A 27,437-nucleotide genomic window follows, 5' to 3' on the forward strand; every position below is an offset into this window, starting at 1 on the left:
AACTCAAAACTCTTTGCTTACTACGAAAAAAAATTTTTTTTGCAATGTCTCAGTTATAAGCGTAATTCAACATAAAGTAACATCGGTGTGACTTATGTTGTTGCAGATCAGATGACAAATAACTTATATTAAGGTTATAAGACGTTAGTTTAAGCAGAACTGTTAATTTTTTTTGCTAGTTATTTATTGTTAGCTTGGGTTTTTTATGGTTATAAATTGCTTTCTTGGCATTAATTGTTCATTTTTTCTGTTAATTTTTTGTGAATTTTAATTTAATTGTTAATATGTTTCATAGTGAACTTTGTGATCGGTGGCGTGCCCAAAATATAGTGTCGAGTGCCACAAATGGCACGCGTGCCATTGGTTCGCCATCCCTGCCCTAAACCATCACGGTAGCACTAAAGATTTAAATTTTATCGGAAAAATGTTTATCGGAGGAATGTTTAGACGTTAATGACCAGCAACATTTTTCCAACACCCTTTAAAAAAATCTTTTAACAAACATTTATTAAACGATTTAAAAAAAAAAAAAAACTATTTTCGATTTATTCACTTTTAATCATACCGTTTATGTATTGCGAATTCTTTTTGATCAATGATTTTAGATTTAAACATTTTTTAGCAAATTTTTCGATATGTAGTCTTAGCATAAAAGAATTATTCGCTTAGAAACTTAAAGCATTGCGTAAAATAACTTTTAAATGATGACATTAAGAATTCCAAACAATTGTAGCATTATATTCATGACGAATAATAAAAATCACAAACTCATTTGTAAAAAATTCAGAAAGAATGGTAGAAATATATTGCAAAGGGAAAAAAAAGGGACAAACAACCTCTAACTTTCTAGGACAAAATTTTTTTTTTGTAGAACAGCAAGTAAATTATTGCTTTTAATATAATTTTGTTTGATATTATTTTTTTTCAATAAATTACTGAATTAATAGCTGTTTAAATAAAAGGTAATTTATGCAAAGTTAAATACGTATTGTTTTTTTTTCATACAAAATGAAATTATTAATTTAAAAGATACTCCATAATTTAAAAAAATTTTCTTCTGTATTAAGTTCTTGAACATCGTCTAGAACAGTGGTTTCCAACTTACATGAGGCCACAATTAAAAACAGAAGTCAAGTGGCCGGCCGCAACTTTATCGAAATTTTATATAGGACTCTTTTATGTTTGAAGGAACATTAATATTACTGTCATATTTTTATCACGTTGTACAAAACAAAAGTATTGAATTACAAATCAAAATACGAAGTAGATTTAACCCGAGAAATAAATTTTTTTGCACAGTTGGTATGTTAAATTTCAGACAGACAAATTAGGATTTTTTTAACGAAAGAAAAGTATTTTAAACCAATAAAGATTTTTGACGAAAACTGTCCGAAAGAAAATAACAATTAATATTTTTTAGTTCGCAGGCCGCAAAAAGCTTCGAGGGCCGGACGTGGCCCGCGGACGGACCGCCTGTTAGTGCTCTAGAAAGTCCCAACACCTCCCCCTAGAAGTTTTCAACAATCGCTGTAGTGTGACAGCGCCTACGTTGGAAAACTATGATTTAGATCAAAAATCGCCCCCCCCCCAGTATTGATTGTTTTTAATAATGACAGGAAAAAATACGTGCAGTTCTCTAGTTTTTATCGCTTTCGATTACTTTCTTTGATTTGGTAACTGTCTTTAATATTTTAAAGCTTAGACTCCATCCAAATTTTTGCATCTCAAATGTATAATTAAATATTCTTATCATTTAATTAAAATAATGAACATTAAATATCTCACTTTCAATAAATTGCGAGTAACTTATGAGTAAGTAAGTATACCATAAAATGAAAGATAACTATGATTTGACTTGAGTATTCTTACAAAAAACATAAGGCAACAACAAAAAAAAAAGTGTCCCAACTTGACTTACACTTCCGTGTTGTTTTTGAAAGAAGATATTGACTTTTTGGGTTGGGAACTCTTACAACTTAATGAACTTGAAAAAGCTCCATGATGGCATAGTGGTTACTTCGCTGATTTTTCCTATCAACCAATTTCTTCAAGGAACAAATGAATAAAAATATATAAAGATTTTAGAAAAAAGAAGAAAAAAAAGAATAATAAAATGGCAGCTATCAAGGAGTAGTGAGAGACTCTTTAAATACCTTTAAAAAATGTGTTCTTTAACGTGAGTCGGGTAAGGTTACAGTGTAGTAAGGGCGCGGTCTTGTTCATATCTGACAGCTGTATCACAGAAAATGAGTGTGTGAAGTATTAAATGTTTCACGGACATAACGTTGCTGCTTTGTTTAGGATTTTGTTCCTGAAATGTTGTTATTTAGCTATCATATTCTAAATTGATGCTAATCCATTTAGAAAGATCTTTCATTTTACTGCGCAATTTGTCCAATCACTTCATAATTAATTAAAAATATCAGACTTGATGGGTTAATTTTATTGATTACGCACTTCTGGGAAAAATTTTCGAAAAACAACTATCCGTTTTGTTAATTAATAATTAAGTGAAAGTTCTCTCTTCTATGCTTGATTTTCGTTAATTTAAGACATTTTTTTTAATGAGATACCAATGTAAACTTTTTATAATATTTTGCTCTTTATTACAACTATCTCTCTGTTTATTAAAACATTTCAAGAAGAAAAAAACTTGCCAATTTCTTTTTTAAATTTGAATAAAGAAACACAAAAAATGTATGCATACTGCAAATGTATCGATATTTCAATTCATTTCCACTACAATTTTCAATTTTAATACAGTTTGATTTACAGTTTCTGAATTTTTCCAGTTTGTCGAATGAAAACATAAAATTATTACAAGAAGGTTTACCCAAATGGAATAATCATTGGACTAGATTATTATGTTTTATTTTTTAACGGCGGGTACTAAACCTATCGTTCTTTCCTTACGGTTTTTCAGGACTGCTATGTTTCAGAATAAGAAAATAAGACAAGAGAATGCCGCGTTAAATTTTAGGCTGACATAACATTCTGAGTACATAATATTTTGCGCCCAAATTTTGTGAAAGCAGATGTTATCGTTTTGTTAACGTTTGTTTGAGACTGTTATGTTTCAGAATGAGAAAATAAGAATTATCGCAATAAGGGATGACCCAATGGAATATCATTATGTGTGAGCATATTACTATAACAAGAAAATGTTAGTTAAAATGAACATTCAGACCAAATAATATATTGCTCTTAGGTTTTGTGCATGAAATTGTAATTTATTTTCATAAGTTTTATTGTTTTGCATAAACGCTTGTTTAGAACTGCAAAGTTTGCAGAGGGAGAATATAAACATTATTGCAACAAGGATAAACAAATGCAGCACCTTTGTGCATAAGCAAATCATTATAAAAAAATGTTCAGTTACCATTTCGGGGCCCGATGCAAATTATTTTGAAGGGCTCTTTAAATATTCTCCCTTTATTGTAAGCCTATAAAGATGAATAAATTTAAAACCATATATTTTTGCCTATATTGTTGAATTATGATTTTTATCTTTGTTTTTAATTACATTCCTAAAAACTAACTACTTAGCATTTTTTCTTGAAATTTAACAGTTCAATTTTTATGTATACAACTTGCGTTTTAGAAGTAAGGAATTTTACGTTTAATCTACTTGTTTCAATAATCCTCTAAAAATGTTTAAATATATTAGTTTCTAATTATATTATTTAGATTTATAAAAGTGTCTTTTGCGAGCGGTCGCTAAGAAAGTAGAAATAACTAATTTTTTTTACTATTTCATCTATATGGTAAAATAAAAAAATAAAAAGATTTCCGAAATTTCAACACACATTGGGACCTCCTTATAACATTTTTCAGACTGAAGCATTCTTATTTTCGTTGTTAAAATAAAATAAAACCTTTGATCAGGTCTAAGTACTTGCATTTCAAATTTTATTATCATAATTAGAAATAGTAAAGATAAGAATTGCTGGCTCTTTTGGCGTGTAAATATTGCATACATAAAATTTTCTGGAGCAAAGATTGTTTAAGATTTATTCATTCATACGATCATTTTATTCGTTCATGCGATCATTTTATTCATGTTAAACGAAAATATATACTGAAATTTGAAAAAGAATTTTTAAGAAATTTGGATATTTTTATTTACTGCGCATTATAATCTGCAAGTATATAGAACTCATAAATTTATAAATAAATATATATTCTTTCCTTCTTAAATTAAGGAAAAGAGCAAGATTGGTAAAACTGCATTTCCTTCAATGAAAATTCGAATTTTTAAGTGCACATCTCTGATGCCGACTTAACAGATATGAAATATGAATTTAGTTTTATATTTTTAGACTCAATTTCATTTTATATTTTTTATTCTATCGTATCATATTTCCATATCAACGTTTCAGTAACTCTTAACCCGGAATTGCTTGGTTGGTAGGGCGTTGGACTCGTGTTCGTTAGAACGGGAGTTGGAATCCAGTCGGCAGAAGAATCCCCGTGCCCGAAAGAATTCCATCAAAGGTGACTGGTGCACTTTAAATCTGTCGGAGTCACAAAGTCCTCCAAGTTCCTATAACAAATCAATACCCTTGTGGGCACTGCTCCAGAAATACCTTGTTTTCTGGATTGGGTTCAAAGTTACAAGGCTATGGAGTTGAACATTGATAGTCGTAAACTCAAATTTATGTCCGCTGTTCAACGACGGTTATAAACTAAAATTAAGTAATTCTACTTTTATTATTCACCACCGTTGAACAAGCTATCCGTATGAGAATAGCGGCTATTCCGATGTTTAACTCAGCCTCGTAGTTTTGTGCCCAACACAGAAGACTATGAAAGTCCTGCATCAAACAAGATGAGATTTTTTAGAGGGAAACTAACATTTGCGTTACCTGGAGTAAGAAAATCATGAAAATCTTTCATTGTCAGCCAAAGGGATGGGACTCTTAACTTTTATCAGTCTATCTCTGGGAATATTTGTTGTCAGTACTGTGATCGTTGCAAACGTGAACTTAACTGATGAGCCATTACCGGGATTCAAACCTGGGGCACCATATTGGAAGGCATGTGCTCGATCCCTTCTGCCATCCCGGGTAATCAAATAATTTATTCGAATTTCAAAATAATTTTTTTCAAATAATAATCTTAAAATAATAATCTTAAAAATAATATTTATTTAAAACAAAAGTAAAAAAAGGCCCATTTTAGAATATAGTTTTCATTTTGAATATTATTAATTAATTTGTATTATTTATTTAATTTGAATCATTTATTTAATCTTTAGAGTTTTGTTTGACATAAAAGTGCATCATGAAAATAGTTTGAAAAAAAAATTCCTGAATTTTTATTTAAATATAAAAGTTACAGTTTTTTTTATTTAGAAAATTTAGTGGATATACTAAAGTTACTACAAAATTTTTAATGTCTGAAAGAGAACATTATGCTTTTATTTGAAAAAATACTAATTTTTTGATCTTAGATCATTAAGCGATAAATATTTTTTCCTTTTGTATGAATAATTTTTAAAAAAAAGTATTTTTAAGATAATTAAAAATTATCAATAAAACTTATAATAGAACAATATTTCGTTAGAATCAAAGTTTTGTTTAAAAGCTTTTTTTTCAAAAATAAATAACTAAATTAATAAAAAATGCAGAATGAAACTCATGATTTAATCATACTTAATTATGCTCAAATCTCAGATATATGCCACTTTAAGAATTTAATTAAATAAGCTTACTCACCTGTTGGTTCTTTTCATTTCTTCTTCGAATAGCATCTGTTTCACTAAATGCCCAAACGATTAAAAAGATAATGAAATAAAAACTACAATAGTCTCGCATCTCGTCTGCTTGAGAATAAAATTTCATTCAAAGATTGACAAGATCATTTAAGTCGTTTGTCTTAATCGTAATCGTAGAATGAAGAGTTATTGTTTGATATGAAACCAGAACTACTCGAGCGCAGCGTATAAGTGGTCTGTTCAACCGTTTAGTCAGAGAAGAAGTGAGGGAGTATTATTGCTTTAACGCAACAGGATGGGAAAAAAATAAATGTGATGAGGTTGATGAAAAAATAATAAGAGAAACTTTCTTTTAGTAACTTCACTCAGCTTCAGCTATTTGTTGCAAATGATTTCATTTTTATGAGTGGATTTCCCTGCTGTTTTATTTGTCATAAGAATGTTATGTAAATTTCTGAGGTTCGAAGAGATTGTAGGGAGACACGGGTTGCTTGTCGCAGAAACTACTCTTTTTAAAATTTAATTATTTAGGTGCTGTCATTTAAAATATGGTATTACATGAGTTGAAAATTTAAACTTTTATTTCAAATTTTTGGTAATGTAAATTTTTTAAATGCTCTCGAACAAGTTTACTTTTTATAAATTGACAAAGTTTAAAAATAAATAGACAACTTAATCTGGTTAGCAGGATCTGATTTTTAAAAAAGCGTTTAACGTACGTCTCCAGACAATTCTCGTTCAATATGAGTTTATCTTGAAACTCTTTTTAATTTCCTATTTACATCGTAGGGATGATTTAAAAGCATACTTATTTTATGCATTTATTTTTTTATTGAGGCTATTATTCTGATAAGACAAATATCTATGTATTTTCATTGTTTCACCATATCATCAGAAATTTTTTTTTTCTTTCATCTTTTTTTTCTAATTTTTTTTAAATTTTTTTTTTTTTAGTAAACTTGCACAATAGTGGTTTTTCACCCGTTCCTCATGTGGGAAAATGAAATGTCGAATAAAAATAAGGCAGGATTTGCAGAATCAAATTTGCTAAATATATTACACACATTAAGTAAATCACATTATACAAAAATATTTAGCTTAAAATAATAATAATAATTAATAAATAAATAAATAAAATAAATATAAAGAAAACAGGGGGGGGGGTAATTTCTCATAAATCTCTTATAAACAGCTTAACGCAACAAAAAAATTTACAAATTTATAAATTAATATCACCCGACTTAATTTTCTTGTTAAAAAGCATTTCGCAAAAAAAAAAAAAAATCTCCAATAAAACAAATATTTTTTTAGTACAAAAAAATATTTAAGATATCAACCAAGACAAGTACAACACATAGGGTAAACCAACCAGTGAAGGAACACTACTCAGTGAAGGAACATTTCATATATATTGATTAAAAATAAGAATTTGAAAGTTTTTCTTTAGATTGATTGGTAACAATAGCTTACTGCCAAACAATAGGAAGTCATCTAGCAATGTTTTGGATTACCTGGTCAAATAGACTTCTCTGCAAAAATATTTGAATTTGTTATTATCTCTGCAACACCTTGTTTCTTTGAAAAAATTATAAGGTGAGTGTTTGTATTTATATGTTTGAAGTGGAATTAATTGCATGTAATAGTTTTATTTTTCTCACTGCGAAAAAGAGAATTCAAAATATAGTTATTGAAGTTACGTTTTATTTTTTTAAGCATCATAGCACAATAAAGTACTGAGATAAGGGGGTGTTTATTCACTGGATAACCAAACGATGAAAAACCAGTGAAGGAACAAGTGTTCCTTTACTGGTTTTTTTTCTAATTTAATGAAAATAAAAGATAAACTTTACTTTTCTTGTACCTTTAGTGATGTTCCGCATCAAAAGTATGTTAAAAATACGAAGAACAACTTCTAACCAGTGAGGGAACAGGCATGTTCCTTTAACGGGTATAGATTTCCCAGTGAATGAACAGTATGTGTTAATATGTTGTCACTTTAATTTTCAATTCATGATTACAAGAAAAAGTTAACATTTTCCAAGTATTTATATGTTATAATTTCAAGAATAGGCTTGTTTTTAAACATTTGTATGACTTATAAATTCATAAAGAGCATAAAAAAATAACCAAAATTAAGTGTTCCTTTGCTGGGTGTTCATTCACTGGTAAGAGCTGTTCCTGCACTTGGTCTTCTTACTACTTGTTATTTGAACCTCCGAAACTTTAAAACAATATCATGTAAGTTCTCTACAATTTTTTTTACATAATTTGCAATTAGTAACAAATATGCTGACACTGTCATTTAACTAAAATTACGAATTTTGAAATTAATATGATTTTTTAAAAGGCAAGCGAAGCTTAAGTGTTCTTTCACTGGTTAGTTTACCCTATATTGCTCTAATTTCTTTTTTCTTCAAAACAACAGGTGTAATCTTTCATTTTGAATAGTAACCATTCAAACAAACAAAATTTGAATTTCAACACGAACTTACAACAGTGTTGGACAAGCGAAATAAAAGTTTTGCACAAATGCACGATTTATTGAGATAACTATTTTCTTTCATATCATTTTTTAAAAAAATCTACGCATTCCAGTACCATTAAAACCTTATTTTGTAACATTCATAAAATGTAAAATTCTTTCTAAGAATTCTATGTTATCTTTTCATGCATTCCAGTATTATTATTAAATATTTCGAATCATTCATCATTCTATCCTGCAGTCAAAGAGTTTTCGTATCTTCTTAAGGCATTCCTGTTTCTTTATAAACTTTTTGAGGCATTTGTGCAACATACACAGTCTTTCTCTCATATCATAATAAAATTTTATTCCAATAAATAAATCTGATTTATAGAGATCAATAGCAAGTACTCAAAGCTGTGGCCACGCGTGCCATTGCACAATTCAAGTCTGCGAATGAATAAATGTTGCACCTGTTAGATCTTAGAGATTCCAGGCCTTGTGTTAATTTTGTAAGCGGCAGCAATAGTAATGTTGCCTTGCTACGAGCAAAATGCTAACTTTTTGTGTCCCCCGAAGAAAAATTCTAGAAGGTTGAAGTCCGGTGAACGAGGTAGCCGCGGCATTGTTCTTTTCAACCTCTCAGAATGGAATGCAACTCTTTGCTCTATAGTAAATAATATTCGTTTGTATAGATACTATTACTCATTAAAATACTACTTTAGAAATGGTGTAGCATATCAATATAATATCTCAAGTTCTTCGCATCAATTAAATTAAATTCGTCAATATACACATATATCAATATGCCTACATCAATATACGAAGGATTTATATAAGCCAAAAAATCATAAATATAACAAATATAAGAGGGCACCCTGTTCGTATGATGTTTTTAAAAGTGCTCATAAGTATGCAGTTAAGTTTAATAAGAAAAAATATATTAACATAAAAATATGTAATTTCTTAAAAGAAGAATTTTTTTGTTTTTAATTTTATTAAACGCTTAACACTTTTTCCTCAAAAAACTAAATGAATTTCTTACATATCTGAGTAAAATTTATAAATCAATTATCTGGGGATATTTAACTTCACTAAATGAGCAATTTTGAAGCAGAAAGATAGCTCTAGCTCACCAAATGCATAATTTTTTTGAATGCTTGGCAAAACGGAGTGTTCTTAATAAACGGGTGCAGCGCGCCGCAGCGGTAAAAAACTTAATTACTCGTTAGTTAATAATTATTATTTTTAGAGCAATTATTATTCATAATTGAATTTATGAAAATGATTTTATTTGTTCGATTATTCTTTCTATTTCTCTTGCTCTTAAGTTTATTCATACGTTGAACAAAATACATATTATATGATTGACAGTCTTCATTAATTCTTATAAGTTAATACAAATACAAAACAGTAAATACAAATACGCGTTATTGCTTATGACTGAATAAATGTGTTTCAATAAATAACAAATGTAGATTTTCCTTCTACTGTATTAAAAGTAGATTTTTTTTATCAAATAACGAATGAACAGGAGTAAATAAAAATATGACAGAAAACGATTAACGAATAACCAAACTAAAAATTAAGAATTGTTTAGATAATTTTCACATAAATGTCATTTTCACATAAACATCACAGAAAAACTTAATATCACTAAACATCCATGCAATCCCATCTTGTTTCAATAGCTTTTATTACAATTCAGCAAAGAATAAAAAATAAAAAAACTTATTTAGAATAATACTGTCGAACTTCGATGCATCATTCTCTCTTGCATCTTTCGTTTTTCCGTATGTATCTTCGTGTTATAATGGTCCCTTCACAAATGCTACTATAATTTTAATAACACCCGTTTAGAACGCTTCTGAAACTATTAGATTGATCTGCATTTTTCATTTAGAAATTTTACCGATATTTTAAAAAAAAAGTTTAAGTTATTATGTTTTAAGGAAAAAAACAATAAATCTTGAATAAGTAGAAAATGAGGATTTGTTACAGTTTGGGTAAAACCGCCTCAAATAGCGCGTTAGCTACAAATGACTCAGTAGGTAGAAGTGTTGAAACTTGTTTTGAGACGCAGGTTGACAAAATGGTTACAGAGGGCCTAAACTGTACAAAATGATACCGAAGAAAAGGAACTGCATTCATAGCAAGCATAACCAACTAATTCAAATCTTAAGTCTCAAAATTTTGAGGGAAAAAATGAGAAACTTTCTATATTCGTCATAATTTACAAGAAAAAATAATCAGTAATCTATTACAAATGTCGAAGATTTATAATTTGCATTATGAAGAAAAGAGTGTGTTGAAATCAAGATTTTAAATAGCCGGGATAGCCTGGTTGGCAGGGTGCTGGAATCACTTTCGTGAGAACGGGAATTCGAATCCATCCCAGCTGAAGACTCCCCGTACAGTAAATGGTGTATTATGTGATTGTTTGCATATGTATTGTGTGAGTTAGATCGGTGGCCAGACGTGGACTATACGGTTAAGGGTTTTGCAAACCTAGGTACGTCTCCACGTCTGGAAAAAAAGAAAAGAAAGAAAAAGAAGCAAATGGTGACTGGTGCACGTTAAATCTGTCGGGTCACAAAGTCCTCCATGTTCCCGTAACAAATTATACCTCTGGGGGTACTGAATTGGAGATTATTCGTTCTCTGGTTCAGATCAAAATTATGATCCGTGGGTGAATGAACGGATGTATGAATGGGTCCGTCCTATCGACGGGTGTGACGCATGGGTGAGGCAGAAATCGAATTCTTGGGGCGCCATTGGAAAACAATAACAATACCCCCCCCCCTCTGCTTTAATGGCCGACGACAATAACAATAATTTTAAATAAATCTGTTTGTTCATCCTTCTCTTTCGTTGTAAATATTTTTGCATTAAGAACATAAATTTTGATTAAATCCTGTTTTTTACAATTAAAATTTTTTATTCTTATTCCAAATTTATTGGTTTTTATGTAAATAAATTTTTTATTATTTTTCAAGTCATTATTTTAAGGGGCCAGAGGTTTGATCCTCAACTCAGCTAAGACCCATCGAATATATGCGATATACGTACTCGTAAAATCTGTGGAATTGAAAGTCCTGTAATCGGTCGCTGAGTAGTACCATTGGTACAAGGTTCTGAAAAAATTTTCCTTCCCATTCAGATCTATGTCTAAATTGAGGCCTCACAAATGAGATCCCCTCTGCAGAAGATCAAAATTGTGATGACATGTCTTCGGATCATCCTCAGGGATGTTTCCCAGGCTGTCTCCAATACACCAATACTAATCTCCAATACACCAATGTTGACTCGAATTCGCCGTTTTCCCGTACGTATCGTTTGCAATGAATGAAACAATCGATCAAGGTTCTAATGTATATCATAATCGTAATACCCATAAGAGATAAACAGATGTAGACAAAATTATGAGAAAGGCACTAAATTACAAATCGCCACGAGTCAACTCAATTTCCTAGCATGAGCTACTCGCTTTTCTTTTAGTGTTATTGGATCATTATGCATTATTCGTTAGCCTTAGAATGGTAGATGGTCTTTTGTACTTCGTTGCGGCGCAGCTAATGTCTCCGATCTCACAATTTTACCCTATGAAATGTAAGAAAAACTCTACACATTAAAAGAAATATTTTGCACAATTGATTTTCAAATTATCTTATAATTATTATTTTATATTATTGTTTACATAAACAATGGGATGCATGTAAGTGACACGAAGCGTGGATAGCTCGATCTTGAATGGATGTTGAAACGTGGCGTTTGTTTACTTCAGCAAATGTCCTTCTATTCTATTTCAAGTAAGCCAAGCCCGTCAAGTATCAATTCTCTTAAGTGATTTCTATATTCTTTCACTATATATTTTTACTTAACACAAGGACAGTTACGAAGCCATGTAGAACATAAACAAACTAATTATGCATTGAAGTTGCTATGTACGCAAAACAAAAATACATCACGTTTACAATAAAATACATAAACAAATAATAAACCTGAGTTAAATAAAAGAAGTAGATGAGAAAGAATTAAATTTTAACAAATTCGATGTGCGATACCAAGTTATATTTTATTAATTTTACATTAATTATCATCCTGAGGTCATAGGTCACGTGTCTTAGTATCAGTGATTGTCTTCTTCTCGAGTTGCTAGTACCCAAATCTAAAAAATTCGCAACGTATCGAACCCCCCCTTTCTTTAAAAAATTTTTAACACTACTTTTAAGAAAAATTAAATTAAGGAACTCAAAGATAATTTTTGTGCCGAAAAATCTAGTTTCAAAAAGTAGTCCAATTTAAAAAGAAGAAGAAAAAAATTTTTTTTGATTCAGTTTGCCGTATTTAACATTGGCCTCAAATCAAATGCTCGTTTTTATCTTTAACGTGACTACTTCACTTATATGAAGATTCATTTCTCTATTTCAATCGATATATAATCGTTCATTTGTAAGTTTAAGAAGCGGAAAATGGACATTGTAAAAAGTAGTTGCTAAGATACCGTTTGTATCGATATTTAAGAGGAAGAAAATGGTACGTGAGAAACTAAGTTTACTTCATTTCTCAAACGATACTGCGAATTGCTGAATTACAAAATTTATAAGATAGAAACTCAGAAAATAGATCAACTTTAAAATAAATTTATGTAACATGGCTCTGGAATTTAATGACGGTTCTGCTCAATCACATTGCTCGGAAATCGGAAAAAGGGATCCTGAACAAAATGTGGTGACCGTAAAATTTGTAGAGTCAGAAACGACACATGACATGCAGGAGACAGATAATTTGCCGCCAACATTTGATCACCCTTCTAAATTCAATTATGGAAATTGTGTCTGCACTGCAAGTGATGGTTTACTCAAACAATTATCTGAAAACATTTGTGGTAAAAAAGATGGCCCTGCGAAGAATAACTTAAAAAATATTCACCCGTTTTATCGAACCATTAATTCTGACTATGGATCTAAGCCTCCTTGCGTACATACTATGCCAATTACTTTCTACCCAAAGAAGCAAAAGTATTGGGAAAATTTGGCTCGAGTTGGTATGTACCGTAATTGTAGTTTCAATACAGCAATCGAGAAAAGCCGCATTTGAATTTTTTTTAGGAAAAAAGCACTAATAAACAATGAAAAAGACTGATTAAAAATTTTCGTATGATTAGTAGGTATTAGAATTTGTTTTTAAATGTAATGTTGAATGCTTTATGTGTATCTATGTTTTAAATGTGTATTTGATTGAAAATAGTAAGCTTAAGACAGTTATAGAGTAGAAAATTTGGACTCATTTATACTATGGCATTTAATAGTTATTGTGAAAATATCAACTTCAATAATGCTTTGTTTGATTGTTCTTTTTAAATTAAAATAATTAATCTGCAAACGATTATTATAATATGTTGATAATTTGATTTCTTTCATGAACGATAGTACTTTATTGTTTAGTTTAATAATTTATGAATTAATAACGAAGAATAATAATAAATAGGGAATTAATAACGCTACTCCCGCTGACTTCTTTATTATTTTAAAAGGATTAATGGTGCATACCATTCCTATAAATATGTGTTTCAATAAACATTGAAAAATTTTCCGGACTAGAAAACTAGTGAAAAGTTAAAATATTTATAATAAACTGTAATTTACTTTACAAAATGTACTTCAGTTTTTATTAATACACAACATCCTTCAGGAAATAACACCTAAGCTTATTATCGAACTTTTTTTTTAAAAAAAAGAAAGAAAAAAAAAAGAAACAAGCTTCATACACAAGCAGCAAGCTTCAGGCAATTAATTTAAATTAATAAAAGAAAGCGATAATCTCATTAATTTATTCTAATAGTTCTTTTTTAGCAAGTGGAGCTGAAATTATTTGATTGGGTGAAAGTGTTGCCATTTTGCCGTTCTTTGAAGAAGAAAAAAAACGCGTCGTTTTATTACATGCTGTAGCACTACAGGTGTATGTAATATATGGTTTCTTTTTTCTTTATTTTGACAAATGGTTCAAGAAGGTAAGATCATAATTTTAAAGAAGCGGTACCATTTCTTCTTTTTACAGCGGCACTGGAAAAGGTTAGTAAGAAACATGTGCTTTGTGACAATCAAAAAAAAAAATATATTAAAACTAACTGTAAGAATAGAACAGCAAATTACTTAGTCAAGTCATTAAATTAAATTTTTTTTTGATGGTATTAGAAGTTTTGCGAACAACTAACATATTTTCTGTACCTTCCACTGCTTAATTAACTAAAATTGACGAAAATGTCCCTTACTATATCTTTCTTCCAAGATCTTATTAATTTTTAACATACTCCGAAAAACTGATGCTTTGATAAAAAGCTCTACCAGCATCCAACCTAAATACATATAAGAGATAACAAAGTAAGGAAATTAAAAGTTTGATTTCCCTTAGAATTATTTTACAGTGTTCTTTGATAAATATCTTCAATTTTAAAGAAATTTATGGAGTTCTTTTTAGTTGCCTAACAACAGAGGAGAATTCGATAAAAAATTTCTGACGCAATGGTTAATTTGGTACAATTTACCATAAACACCGCGGAGTGCTCCTTTAAAAGTTATAAATATGTGATCAAAGTTTTGTGTTTTTATGAAGTTATTACATAACTCTTAATACTTTTTTCAACAGTATAATAACTAATCAACTAATTATTAACCTAAGAATAATATTTCATAACTAGAATAAAAAAAATATTATTTTATGCTTGTTTAATAGAGTTAAAAGTAATAATAATAATTGCAAAGGGCAATCGGTTCAATTTTAAACGCTTTTAAAGCTTTAAAAAAATAATAATGTTTAAAAGCTTTTTTTTCTCTTGTCATATCTTAGTTCCTCGAATCTTTTGATTCCAAAGCTGGAGATAACTTTTAAGGCTTTTTTACTTAACTTGAATATTGAAATTCAAATAAAACATCAATTTTTAAAAGCTACCTTTTTTTTAAGAAAAAAAATGTCTTAATATGTTTCTATTATACTTTTTCTTATAGTGATGTAATTAAGAGAGGTTTCAAAAAGCTTTTTTATCAATCTTCATCCAAAGAGTTGCGATGTATTTAAAACCGAAACAGGTATTCCATGGGTATTTGATGTCATAGTCACGTAACTCCACTAAAAGTGGCGTCGCAGGGTTAGAACAATATTTCTCCAATGACATTTACTTTATTTACTTAAAAGCGTTCTTTCTTAAAAGATATACGTAGGCGAGAAGTTGTTCTTGCCTTTCTCGATGATCTATCCAGCAAAATATATACCGTCTCCATGAAATATTGATATTCTGTTATTTTTGTATATTTATAAATCTACAGTGTTAAAAATTTAAAAAAGGAATCTAAGATGTGGTAACCTTAATCTTCTTAAGCTAATGATTATATTGGTTGTTAAATCAGATACAAAAATATACTTAGAAATAAACGGATTCTCTTTTTCGACGAATTTGAATTATTTTATCTCCTATTTAGTATGGAGACCTGTTGAAAGTTGAGCATTAAAGTAAAAAAATATTACTTTAGGCTTGGAACAACACGAATCATACATACTTTTCACACATTTATAAATCTAGTTTTTGAAACTTTTATGTACATATAATGTAAAATAACTCTAAATAGTCATTTATTATTTTATCTATTAATAATCGGGGTCTTAATTTACAATGGAATTAATATTTATTAATTGTCAGGAAAAATTTTTCACATTCCTTAACAATTCAAGCGAAAATTTCTGAGTTCCTGAGAAAGTTTCTAAAATTGGAAGGAAAAAAAAAGAGAAGACTTTTTTTTTATAAAGAACTATTTGATCAATTTCAAGCAAGTTTTACATTTTGTCATTTAAAATTACAGCTTAAGAAGTTGTAAAATTTTTTATGATACAGTTTAAAAATTTTATTATTATCGAATTTTTTAATAAATAACTTCTAAAAATAAATTTCTGCAGGAAATTATCTTTGGGAGAACGATTTTTGCCAAAAGGTTAAAATTATAAGAATTTTTCTGAATTGTAAATTGTATTCCAACAGTTTGATGAATTACGTAATAAGTAAAAATAATAAAAACTCAAGCTTTTGGCTATTCTTTTGTCTAGACTGGGAAAAAGATCATTTGGGGGGGGGGATCATTAATTATGCCTCATAGTTAGACTCATACTTTGGAGCCGAAATTTCAAATTTGCCAATTAGAATTTCATATAAAGGACTTCTCTTTATCAGATTTCGTAACATAGTTCATTGTCAGAGTTTATTGAGCAACACAAACAATTAGATTAGACAATTATTACATGAAATTCAATCATCAGGTCAAAAGTTATCCGATTAACTCAACCCCTATATATTACAAACTGTACAAATTACTGATAGCTTTGTCCTTTTAGGATTCAGAATGTGGAGAAAAAAAAACTATCTACATAGTTATTAATTTGATAGTCGAAGTTTCTCTCAAAAAATTTCAAATTTTGATGGTTTGCGCCGTTTACTTTAGTATTAAACAAATCTTAACTATTATTATTATTATACTGAGTATAATTTCAATAATGGGGATAAGTATGAAGCTCGCCTCTAAAAAAACTTTAAAAAAAACTATCCATGTTTTCGGTTACGACTTGTAGAATTATAAACGACTCCAACGATCTCGGCTAATTAAAAATATTTACAATAGCAAACAATTCATTGGTTTAAGTATAATTTTCATCGGGATGATTAGGGGCTAAAAATCCCCGATTGTTAAGAACACTATTTTTACCTAAATTTTATTACATAAACTGAAGGAAACAGAAGAGGAAACGGGTGCTGTAATTATTTTATTAAATTTAACTGACAAGAGTGCTAATGTATAGAAATTTTCTAAGAAAACATTCAGTTAATCAGAATACGTAATTCTATACCAAGAAATTTACCGTAGAGATAGACAATTAAGATAACTAATTAAATAGGCGTAACTTTTCGTAATTGCTCGTTCACATTATTTGAACTTATCGCTCTAAGTCTTAATTAAAAATGACAGATGGAAATTCGTGAGTACCTGTAATGGCGGGAGTTTCAAGGGGAAGGGAAATCATTATTAAACACTTATCAAATCGTGCTATCAGAAAATCTGAATAATCGGGCAAAAGAAGCAAAAATGTTTAGTCGCCTCAGACATTTTATCTCCGTCTCACCGTCATTAAAAACACATAAAAAATAAATAAACATTAATATTAACCAGGTAGACATAATCTTTTTCACACATCAGTCTTAAGACCGATGAGAGAAAAAGATTATGTCTATCTGGTTTATTGTTCACAAAGAAAAAAAATGGACAAGGAAATATTTTACTCTTAGTGCTTTGAAAACAGTACAATAAATTACTTTTTTTTTAATTAAAATTAAAGTATCTTTTGTACTTTGCTACGTTATGAGTACTAATAGAAACTTATGTAAATGGCATGCAAGAGTTGCTCGGCATAGTACGTAAAATAAAGAATACTACAGGCTATTATAAGCGACCCTATTTAATAGCCTATATTTCGCCGAATATTGACACATAAATTTTGAAATTCGGCCTTATATATTGTTGCAATGTCTATATACACCACACTAAATTTCAAAATTACAGACACAGAAAGAGCCTATTTGTGATATCAATAATTCCCTACACATTATAGTGTAATGCAGTGTTTCCCAAAGTGCGGTACGCGTACCCCTGGGGGTACGGGAGCAGTTTAGCGGGGGTACGCGTTCTTATGCGAAATATTTTGCAACAAACGGAAATTTCAAAAACTTTTTTGCCAAATTAAAAATTAATAATTAGTGGTGTCAACAGCCAGTTGGGATTTTTAACTTTTGTGCAATTTTTTATAGTAAAAAATACATTCATTTTTTATAAGTGTTACACAGCTTTGCGAAAAATTTAGAAAGGGTACACAAAAGTTATAAGTTTGGGAAACACTGGTGTAATGTAATGATCAAATTTACTAATCTCATTGGAACACAGAAACGGAAATAGTAATCAGATTTTTTTTTCTGAGCTGAATTTGTATAAATGGTATTGGGAGTGTCTCTATTTATTAGTTGTTTCGAAAACTATGCTTTTAAAAGAAAAACTAAATTGCTGTAGATCTATTTCACTAGTTTTCATGTCATTTCACATAACTAACCACAGAGGCTTTTATAAATATATAGCACAATTGAGACAAAAACAAAGAATATGAATAAGTTTTATTTACTGCGCATCAGCTGCAAGTATATAGAACTCATAAACCAAGTTAAAAATATGGAAAATAAAATTAAAAAAATTATGTGTATATATATATATATAATATTGTATTTTTTACTTCTCAACTTGACGTGTCTAGGGATTTTTTGCAGACTTCAAAATTTCTAAAATAAATTTTAAATCTTACCTGTTTCACAAGATGATGTATAATAATTTACTATTGCTTCAAAGTTTTAAAATCTCTTTAGGAATTTTAATCTCTCTTAACGTAAGAAAGTGGTATACAGGAAAACGTGCAGCTCGAAATTTTGTTTTTTTACGTAGGATTGTAAGGGAGTTCAATATTACTTTTTTTTATCATTAAATTATCTTAAAATGAACAAGTTTTCATAATTGATATCAAACTGTTTTGATTCGTGCTATTCGTGAAAAAGATATAGGGAAAAGCATAAAAAAAAAACTAAAATTAGGAGGCTCAAAGTGAAGTAAGCTTCAAAGCTCGAATTTTCCGTATTGAGCTTTCCTCTGCTTTTAACAAAAAATATGTAGTTTTGGGCTTTTTTTTTTTCCCTTTACGAAGTAATAAATCTAACAGTTTTTAATAAATTCTTGAACACTAAGCAAAAATACCAACTCTGCGTTAATCCAAAAAGCCATAGAACATTTTTTAACGGAAATATTAACATTTGAAGTTTAAATTAATGTCACAAATTACGAAAAAAAAAATGTAGGACATTTAAGAAGTTAATCATTGATATTTTCTAGAAAATTAGACATTAATAAAATAAATACATCTAAATAACATGAAAATCTAAAAAAAAATTGCTCATATTAATCTCCATTATGCTTACTGCAAATGAAACGAAACATTTTGCAATTTGTCAATATTTACAATGTGAACATGTACTACAGCAAGTGAATTTTCTGGTCCAGTAAATAGTTTTAAGCAATCAAATTCTTTAGTTGCCCCCAGACAGAGAGAGCGAAAGAAAGATGATTAATGTCTGGAGATTTCGGTGGTCATTTAACATATTCTCCTCTCCCAATCCATTTGCCAGGTAATTTGAGCTTCAATTATATCTTCATGTTTCTTATGTAATGGACAGGTAAAACACCAAACACTGAGAATAAAAATCGTTGTTCTCATCCAGGGAGTGCTCTTTTATGTTATGCCTTTTCTGGTAACGTCACTTTAATAAATTTAGTAATTTTCCACCATTTAAACGGAACGGCAAAATGTTAGGAGTAGGATTCAACTAACGTTATATTAATGTCTACAATACGTTTAGTATAAATCGCTTTTGAGTTTCAACAGACACTCAACATGTGATTGAGAATGGCCTGCAAGTGACGTAATGTGGGTGTCTCGATCCTGATTAATTATAGAAACGTGGCATTTGTTAACGCTGGCGACTGTTCTTCCCATTCTATTTCGAGTAAACCAAGCCCGTCAAGTACCAATTCTCTTAAGTGACATATTCTACATTCTTTCACATATAGTTCTTACTAACACAAAGATAGGCACGAAACCATGTAGAACATAAAATAATTATGCATCGAAGTTGCCAAGTACACAAAACAAAAATATATTACGGTAACAATAAAATATATATAAACAAATAATGAATCTAAGTTAAGGTAAAAGACGTAGACGAGAAAAATTTATATTTCAGCAATTTCGATGTAATTGCGCTGCATTTAATTAGCTTCGCTTTAATTAACATTCTAACTTATGTGGAGAAACTTAGCTCAAGTTTAACACGCCATTTTGCTTATAAGTAATCAGCTGGCGCTGATGTCATAGGTCACATGTGTGGCTATCCGTGATCTTCTTGAAATGTAAATTTCCCAATTAAACCAGGGGCCTTCCTGGCTGAATGGTATCGCCCGCCAAAGACTGTGTAAAGCGTGGAGGAAGCGGGTTGGAATCTCCCTGTTACCCTCGATGCATCTTGTATTACATACCTCTCTGTTCTTCTATTTGACAAAGCTTTACGAGCCTAAATTGAGCACACAAGCCTGCAAAAGTATGTAATTCCAATAAACCCAATTCAGATTGTAATAGAAATTAAAAATTCCGAGAGAACAATTGCAAACGCTCTAAATTCTCTCTCAAAAAAAAAAAAAAAAATTATAATAGCTCCGAGTGATTTGGATGCAGCGCAACGAAATTTGATTCTTTAGTTAAAACTTAATTAGCGTTCATACTTAAAATATCATAATTCAAATGTCATAATCATTTGTCGCAATTACCATAAATCAAATACACATCAACGTAATCTCCTCGTTTAAGAACATTTTGATTGTGAATCTAAATTACAAAAATACCGTTTGAAAAAGAGAAAAGCAAGCACTTAAAATTTAGCCACATTCAGAAGTTTCAATTGGGTGGGAATTTTTATGCCAATTCTGAAACAGGAGAGTTCTATGGTAATAGTGAGGTTTAGAGACAAGGCTAAAAATTGCTGCTTCCTTAGTTAAAACTATGTTAAATCTTAAACTGATCAGAATGTCGCGAACGGCCTAGTCATCGAAACACAGAAGGCGGCTTGTTCGCTCTTTATTAATTTTTTCATAAATTAGAAACGTTTCTTCCGTTTCGTTTAATACGATTTTCTTACTACAGCGCGCACTTTAATGAATTCAATTTTGATTTTTTTTCCAGGATTAAAAAATGAAACTTTGAGAAAAATTATGAGTCACAAAAGACTTTCCGCTACATAAGAAATGTGTAATTAATATTTTAGAGCGGTCTTTACGAAACACCCTGCATAATAGTCAAGCATTTTCATTAAAGCAATATTTTGGTACATATAATTCGTCAAAATTGACAAGACAGTACTCGCACTTCAATATGGGTAGACTGGATAAAAATGGGCCCTCAAGATTTTTCTATTTTTCCCCCTAAGCAGTTATGTGAATGTGAATTAATAATTTTTTTACATGAATGATAAATTAGATCCAAGAATAAATAATATTCAATGTGAAAATATTTTGGAAAGTAAATAAATTTTTGGAAGTAAGCCAATACTCATTTTTATACCAACCATTGTCAGAAAACTCCGAATCTAGATTGAAATAATGAAAAAATCTTGATTTTTTAAACTTAATACACTGATAAAGGGTTTAAAACTCAAGGAACATCAGTAATTTTGAATTTGATATCTTTGGAACTTTTAGAAGAATAAGCTAATTGAGTAAATTTAAAAAAAGAAATCAAGAATCAAACTTTGATCCCATTGCGAGACTTCATGATGAAGTTCATAAACCCATTCTTTAAAGTTAAGACACAATCCTCAACACTTAAATGCGAGAAAATGTTTTCTCTAATGTTCCCGTTGTCAAAGGAAAAGAATACCTCCTTATGTACAAACCAAACGTCTTATCTAATGTAAACAATTTGTTTTTACGAAGCAACTAAAGCTCTCTGGAACAACAGAAGTTGTGATTTTCCGTTAAATTAACTTGGTAAACCTGTATACAAACTCTTGCAATCAAGATCTGCTTTAGTTAGAGAAACAAACTTTTTCTTTATTGACTCGACATTGTTCCCTGTGGGCTAAGCTCTTCTCCAGAATCTTTCCCCAATCATGCTTTCGTCCTTACCCAGGATGTCTCAGTTGAAAAAATAAAAACTAAACAGTCTAAATAGTGATGGGATTTTAACGTACTATGTTTGACACCCACGTAACGAAATGTTAAATTAACTTGTATAAACTTATCAAAATAAATAATTATCTCATAAATTTCCTATGTGCAAAATCTTTAATCTTACAATCATTCAAATTGATGCATCGTATTGTTTACACTCTAACAAGTTGCCAAAAGAACGGCTTTTGAAGGTTGTGTCACTGTTTTTGGCCAAATGTACTCAGAATTTTCTGTTGCTTGGAGTAGACTCAAAGACTGTCCAAATAGTTAGTATAGTACAGCTTTCAGAACTCCTCCAGACACCCGTCTCGTGTCGTGGCGGATACTATGGTTACGAGGAAAGGTCACTTGGAATAGGGGTGTGGGGTGAATAGTTTTGACCTAATCTTAAAGTAGGTCGTCGTAAGTAAACCAATCGACACCTTCTTTCCTCCATTTTACCCCCATTAGAAATGTGCTATCGCTTGTTACCATAGCAGCAGACAGCCCAGACTTTCAGTCTGGAGGAGTTTTCCTCAAAGCCGCACTATAATGGAAGTTTTATAAACTGTGATCTGCGAAGGTCTTAGCAAAATAAATGAATGTTGTATGAAGTAAAATTTTAAAAAACATTTACCTGAGAAATCTTTATTTTGATTTTCCAAAAATATTATTAAGCTTCTATTAAACCAATAGGCACAATATATTACCAGAAACGTTATTGTGGGCATTTAATTTTTTCTCATAATAATATTTTTTCTCTTTAAATTGTTCTTAATTTTCTTTGTTTCTTGCAATTGTAATTGTTCTTAAATTTCTTTTAATTCTTAAAAAAATTTTATGAAACTGCAAGTTTATGAAAGTCATAAATAAGTGTTATGGTCAGTTACATATGTTATTGCAACATGGTCCTAAAAGATGATTTTGAGTAAAATGCTTTTCTTTACATACAACTCTGAAAAATAATCAATTCCTTTTAAAATCGGGAAGTCAAAACAATTTTCAGCAAAGAGATAAAAAAAACTTGAAAATAAAATTTAAAAAAGGAATTTTTTTTATAGAAAAAATTAAAGATAATAACTCGCAAACTTCATATTTATTTATTGTTCTGACAACTTTATTTCATTCTTTATTTACATTTCATCAAAATCACAATTTTCATTTTTGCATACAGTTAAATAAAAACCAAAGGAAAAAAGGAAAGAAAAATGCAACATATATACATATTTTCAGAAAAATTAATTAAAACTTTAAAACATAAATCATTTAATAAATTCAAAATAACATTTTGTTTATCTTATTTAAAAAATAATATAGTTCTGACTCTTAATCATCAAGTGAAGGAAAAATATTTTACGAAATAAAATGTTGCTTTGAAATTTTCTGATTTTTTTGAATTGCTTTGAATCTAGAAATCTTTAAAATTATTGCTCTAAAAATATAGTTTTAAGTTTCTCAAATTGTAAACAAATATTTTAACAATAAGAAAATTTCATTATAATGTTTAAAACATAACGAAAAAAATAAGTAATAAATTATCACACAATATTTATTACTTTGGGTCCATGCACTAAAATGTTTTTTTTTTTTAAAAAAAACTCAGAAAATAAAAGCTCGACCAATAAAAAGAAAAAATATTAAAACTAAATTATAACTACAAAATGAATAAATTAAAATTGAGTTTAATGTAAAGTATAAACAAATTTTTTTTCAAAACATCTAATTTTTTACATTTTTAAAAGGATTTATTTATTTGCAAAAGGACACACATTTCTTTTAATTTGTTAAGTGTTAAGTCAGTAACCGGTGACTGATACTGAACTTTACGTTTAACCTGCATTAGTCACTGGTGATTGACAGTATAAGAAATATAACAAAAACTAAAAAATTTACATGGTTTTAAGTAATTTCTGAAACTTTATTTAAAATTTGTTAATAACAAACCGAATTTGAAAAATTTCAATCTGCAATAATGTTATTAATCTTATTGCTTCTAAGGAGAATGAGTAGCTCGATAGGGGTTTTCTTAAAAATATGTGTGGTGTATAATAAGTTGCATAGCATATTAGGTTCAAAATATGCCTAAACTTTTAAATTTTGTAATTATGAAATAATTAGAAAATGCAGAAGAATACATTATTTGAAATAGCAAAACAATAGTAAAATTTAGGATGGAATTTTATTCAGTTATTAAAGACAATAAAAGAATAATTTTATAATTTTAACACTATTTAGACAAAAAAAGATAGTGAGCAAGTTTAAAATAACCTACTGTAAATTAATTAAATTTATGCAAGTACACATACACATAAACTTATATTGCAGAGAAGAAAAATTTTTATCGATTAAAAGCTGTAAAAGTTTTAATTATTTCTTAAAACGTTGACAATTATATGCTGATCAATGAACTATATAATTTAACTTTTATTATTTATTATTATTTTTGCTAAAGAAATTAAACAAAATTGCTACCACAACTAGTCCTTTATTTATTTTAAACTGTAATTGAGTACAAATTATTTTGATATTGAATGTATTTTTAATCCTCATCTTTAATCTAATCAAGCTTTGCCTTTTAAAAAAACAATAGTAAAATATGTTGGATATTCAAGTAATTTTGTCTAGTTATTTTCAAAAGGTTATGTGTTGATAGATTTGCAACTGTTAGAAAAAAATAAATAATAAAACAAAAAAATTTCTTCTATACATGGGCAATAAAAACCATACGTTTTTTAACTCTTTTAAACTTTACTATGCTTTAGATATATTTTGATAAAACAATTTCATTCATATGTTACACAACTTACAAGACTTTTCTGATAATGAGAATTTTTTATTGTTCCAAAAGTTTTTTTTTTTTTTTTTTACACTAATGACCTTTAGTAAACAAATCTATTGAGATTGTTTTTTGAGGAATTTTAAGAACCAATCAAACCAAGGAAATATTTTCTTTTCAATAATAAGTTCAGTATTTATGTTTTAATATTTTTATGCCACACAACTCAACATTATAAAAAAATTTAATACATTTTCATTAAGAATTTTTTCTCCGAAAAAAGAAAGGTGGTAAATTTTTCAGAAAAAATGTCCTCATTCTAAGCATCTAACAATTGCTATCGGGGTGTACACAAATAATTTTTTTAAATTGGATCATTTGATTTAAAAGTAGTTTTTATGTAAGTAAATTAATAAACTGTTTAACTTAAGACTGGAAGAATATGAGTGATCATTGATTAACTTCATTTTTATATCATGTATCTGCATTAAATAATTCAGATACAGTAAACATTAATTGCTCACAAAGAATACAAATTTACTCATTAGTAAAAGGGAATTTTTTTTTTTTTTATTCGAACACAGTTTTGTTTGTTTGAGGTTTCCCCCAAAATTATAGCACTTTTTCCAGTTAACAATAATTTTTTTAAAAATATAAAGTTTATATACTGTTTTTTTTTAACAAGGAAAAAATTTATTCAATTTTACACAATTCTTCAATAAACTAGCATATGAGTTATAGATAATAAAAATCAAAATATGTTTAGAGAAAAAGTAATAATTTATGAAACTAAATTTAAGGTCCCACCCATACTCATTAACTTAAGAAAATCACATTAATAGATTAACAAATTGATATATAAAGTTATTTGTGTTAGATTTAACATAATAGATCAACATGTTTAACATAACAGACTATCACTTTATTTCTCTTATTCACTCACTATTTTTATTATTTCACTTTAAGACCTCAAACAGTTTTTGATGTCTCAGAATTCAAAATCTCTTAAGTATAAACAATCTTACTCTTTGTTTAGTTTTATTCTTAACTTATAAAATAGCTAACATCCCTGTTTGATAAAAAAAAAAAAAAAATAATAATAATAATAATAAAAGAAAGTTCATTACAGTTAAAGTTATTACAATGGATATTTTATTGTAACTTGTGTAAAAGGCAAAAATTACATTCAATTTACTTTGAAAAAGTCCAATAACTCTTTAAATAAAAATGTTACTTAACATTAAATTACTGGCTTCACATGAAGAACACACACTCACTACATTAATTAAAAAGCCCGAAGTTTTTAGATTCAGAGATAAGCATAAAATTGTCAACTGAAAAAAATACATATATGTATAATTTTACAAGGGCACTACTAAGGAACTAAAAAGTATTGCTTTTTATCTAATCAAATATGCTTGCATTATTCCCCTTCTTTAGTATACACCAAATTATTTTAAATCCCTAATTCATTATAAAAAAAATCTTTAAAACTCATAATAGCACCTGCATTATTGACAAAATCAGAAGACCCAATTTTGCTTTAAAGGACAGTTCAAATGATGTAACTTTTGCTAACTCAGTAAAAAGAGTTTAAGTTAATAACCGGAGGAGGGGAAGAAAAAAAAAAGAATTTTACAGTACATAAATTTTACTAAAATAAAATTATTAAAAAAAAATAATTAGCCAATTAAACAGAAACGTAAGACAAAGTGCTTAATGTAATACAATTGCAATATAAAGTATACATACTATTGGTGGATTGAAGTTCTTAAAATTCATCAAGCCTATAAATATACATTTTACAAAATATCAAAATTTTCAAATTGTAATAGAGACCTAATCAGCTTCCAAGGAAAACTATCAGTCCTTTAGGTGCCCATGTGCAACAAACTTTCAATTACCTGAAAGAAAATGTGCCACATATGAAAAATAAATAAATAGGTAAAGTTGGGAAGAAAAAAAAAACAGTCTGTAAAATATTTTGTGGATATTGTTTGTTGAATTTTGGGGGAAAGAAAAGCTAAAGTTAAAAAAGTCTGTAAAATATTTTGTGGGTAAACCATAATAAACTAAAATTATTTTTCTTTTAAATAAAATTTAAACTAATATGTTTATAAAAACCTTACACGATGATAAAATTTTAAACATGTTTTAAGAGCATGTTAAGATATGATCCAAAGCATTTCAGGAGGCACTACTCTTGGTTTACAAAATGCAATTTATATGAGTTGCAAATTCAACAGTCGCAGATATGAATGATTTCGAATTCAAAACTATTTGTAAACAATTTGAATGCTTCAAATTTTATTTTGATTAAAATTTTACAAAAAGAATAACAACTTCTAAGTAAAACATTTGGAAAATTCATACAAAACTTGGAGCAATCCAAGCATAATAGTTCAGTATGAAAATTTAAATCTCAATCCTCAGAAAGGATTGTTTATATTGCAAATGTATACTGTGTATCAATAGTGATGACCTTTTTTGTGAATAGAACCGAAATGACTGCCTATCTTTTAAATTGTCCTATTCTTATACATGCTTTTTTCATTAATATTTTTCAATGCAGGAAGGCGTGCAGGTTGAATATTTAGATACAGATTTAAATACAGTATATGTAAAAATAATTCTTACAGTAAGCACTTATAA

At 28.7% G+C, this 27,437-nt stretch overlaps 2 protein-coding genes across 4 annotated transcripts in view; both read right to left on the reverse strand.

The window, feature by feature from the left end:
* Positions 1-5,995, reverse strand: part of LOC107450893 (GATA zinc finger domain-containing protein 14) — a 64,362-nt gene extending 58,367 nt beyond the window's left edge. Inside the window, exon 1 of the mRNA XM_016066826.4 lies at positions 5,718-5,995. Coding sequence (XP_015922312.1) covers positions 5,718-5,843 — 126 coding nt within the window. The 5' untranslated portion in view covers positions 5,844-5,995. The remainder of the gene's footprint in view (positions 1-5,717) is intronic.
* Positions 5,996-24,887: 18,892 nt separating this feature from the next.
* LOC107450894 (arginine/serine-rich protein PNISR) overlaps positions 24,888-27,437 on the reverse strand; it is a 28,604-nt gene continuing 26,054 nt past the window's right edge. For all 3 annotated transcript variants that reach the window (XM_016066827.3, XM_071182082.1, XM_071182085.1), the window contains one exon: positions 24,888-26,689. The gene's annotated coding sequence lies outside the window, so the exon portion shown is untranslated. The remainder of the gene's footprint in view (positions 26,690-27,437) is intronic.

This window comes from Parasteatoda tepidariorum, chromosome 1, assembly GCF_043381705.1.
Source record: "Parasteatoda tepidariorum isolate YZ-2023 chromosome 1, CAS_Ptep_4.0, whole genome shotgun sequence".
Lineage (NCBI taxonomy): Eukaryota > Metazoa > Arthropoda > Arachnida > Araneae > Theridiidae > Parasteatoda > Parasteatoda tepidariorum.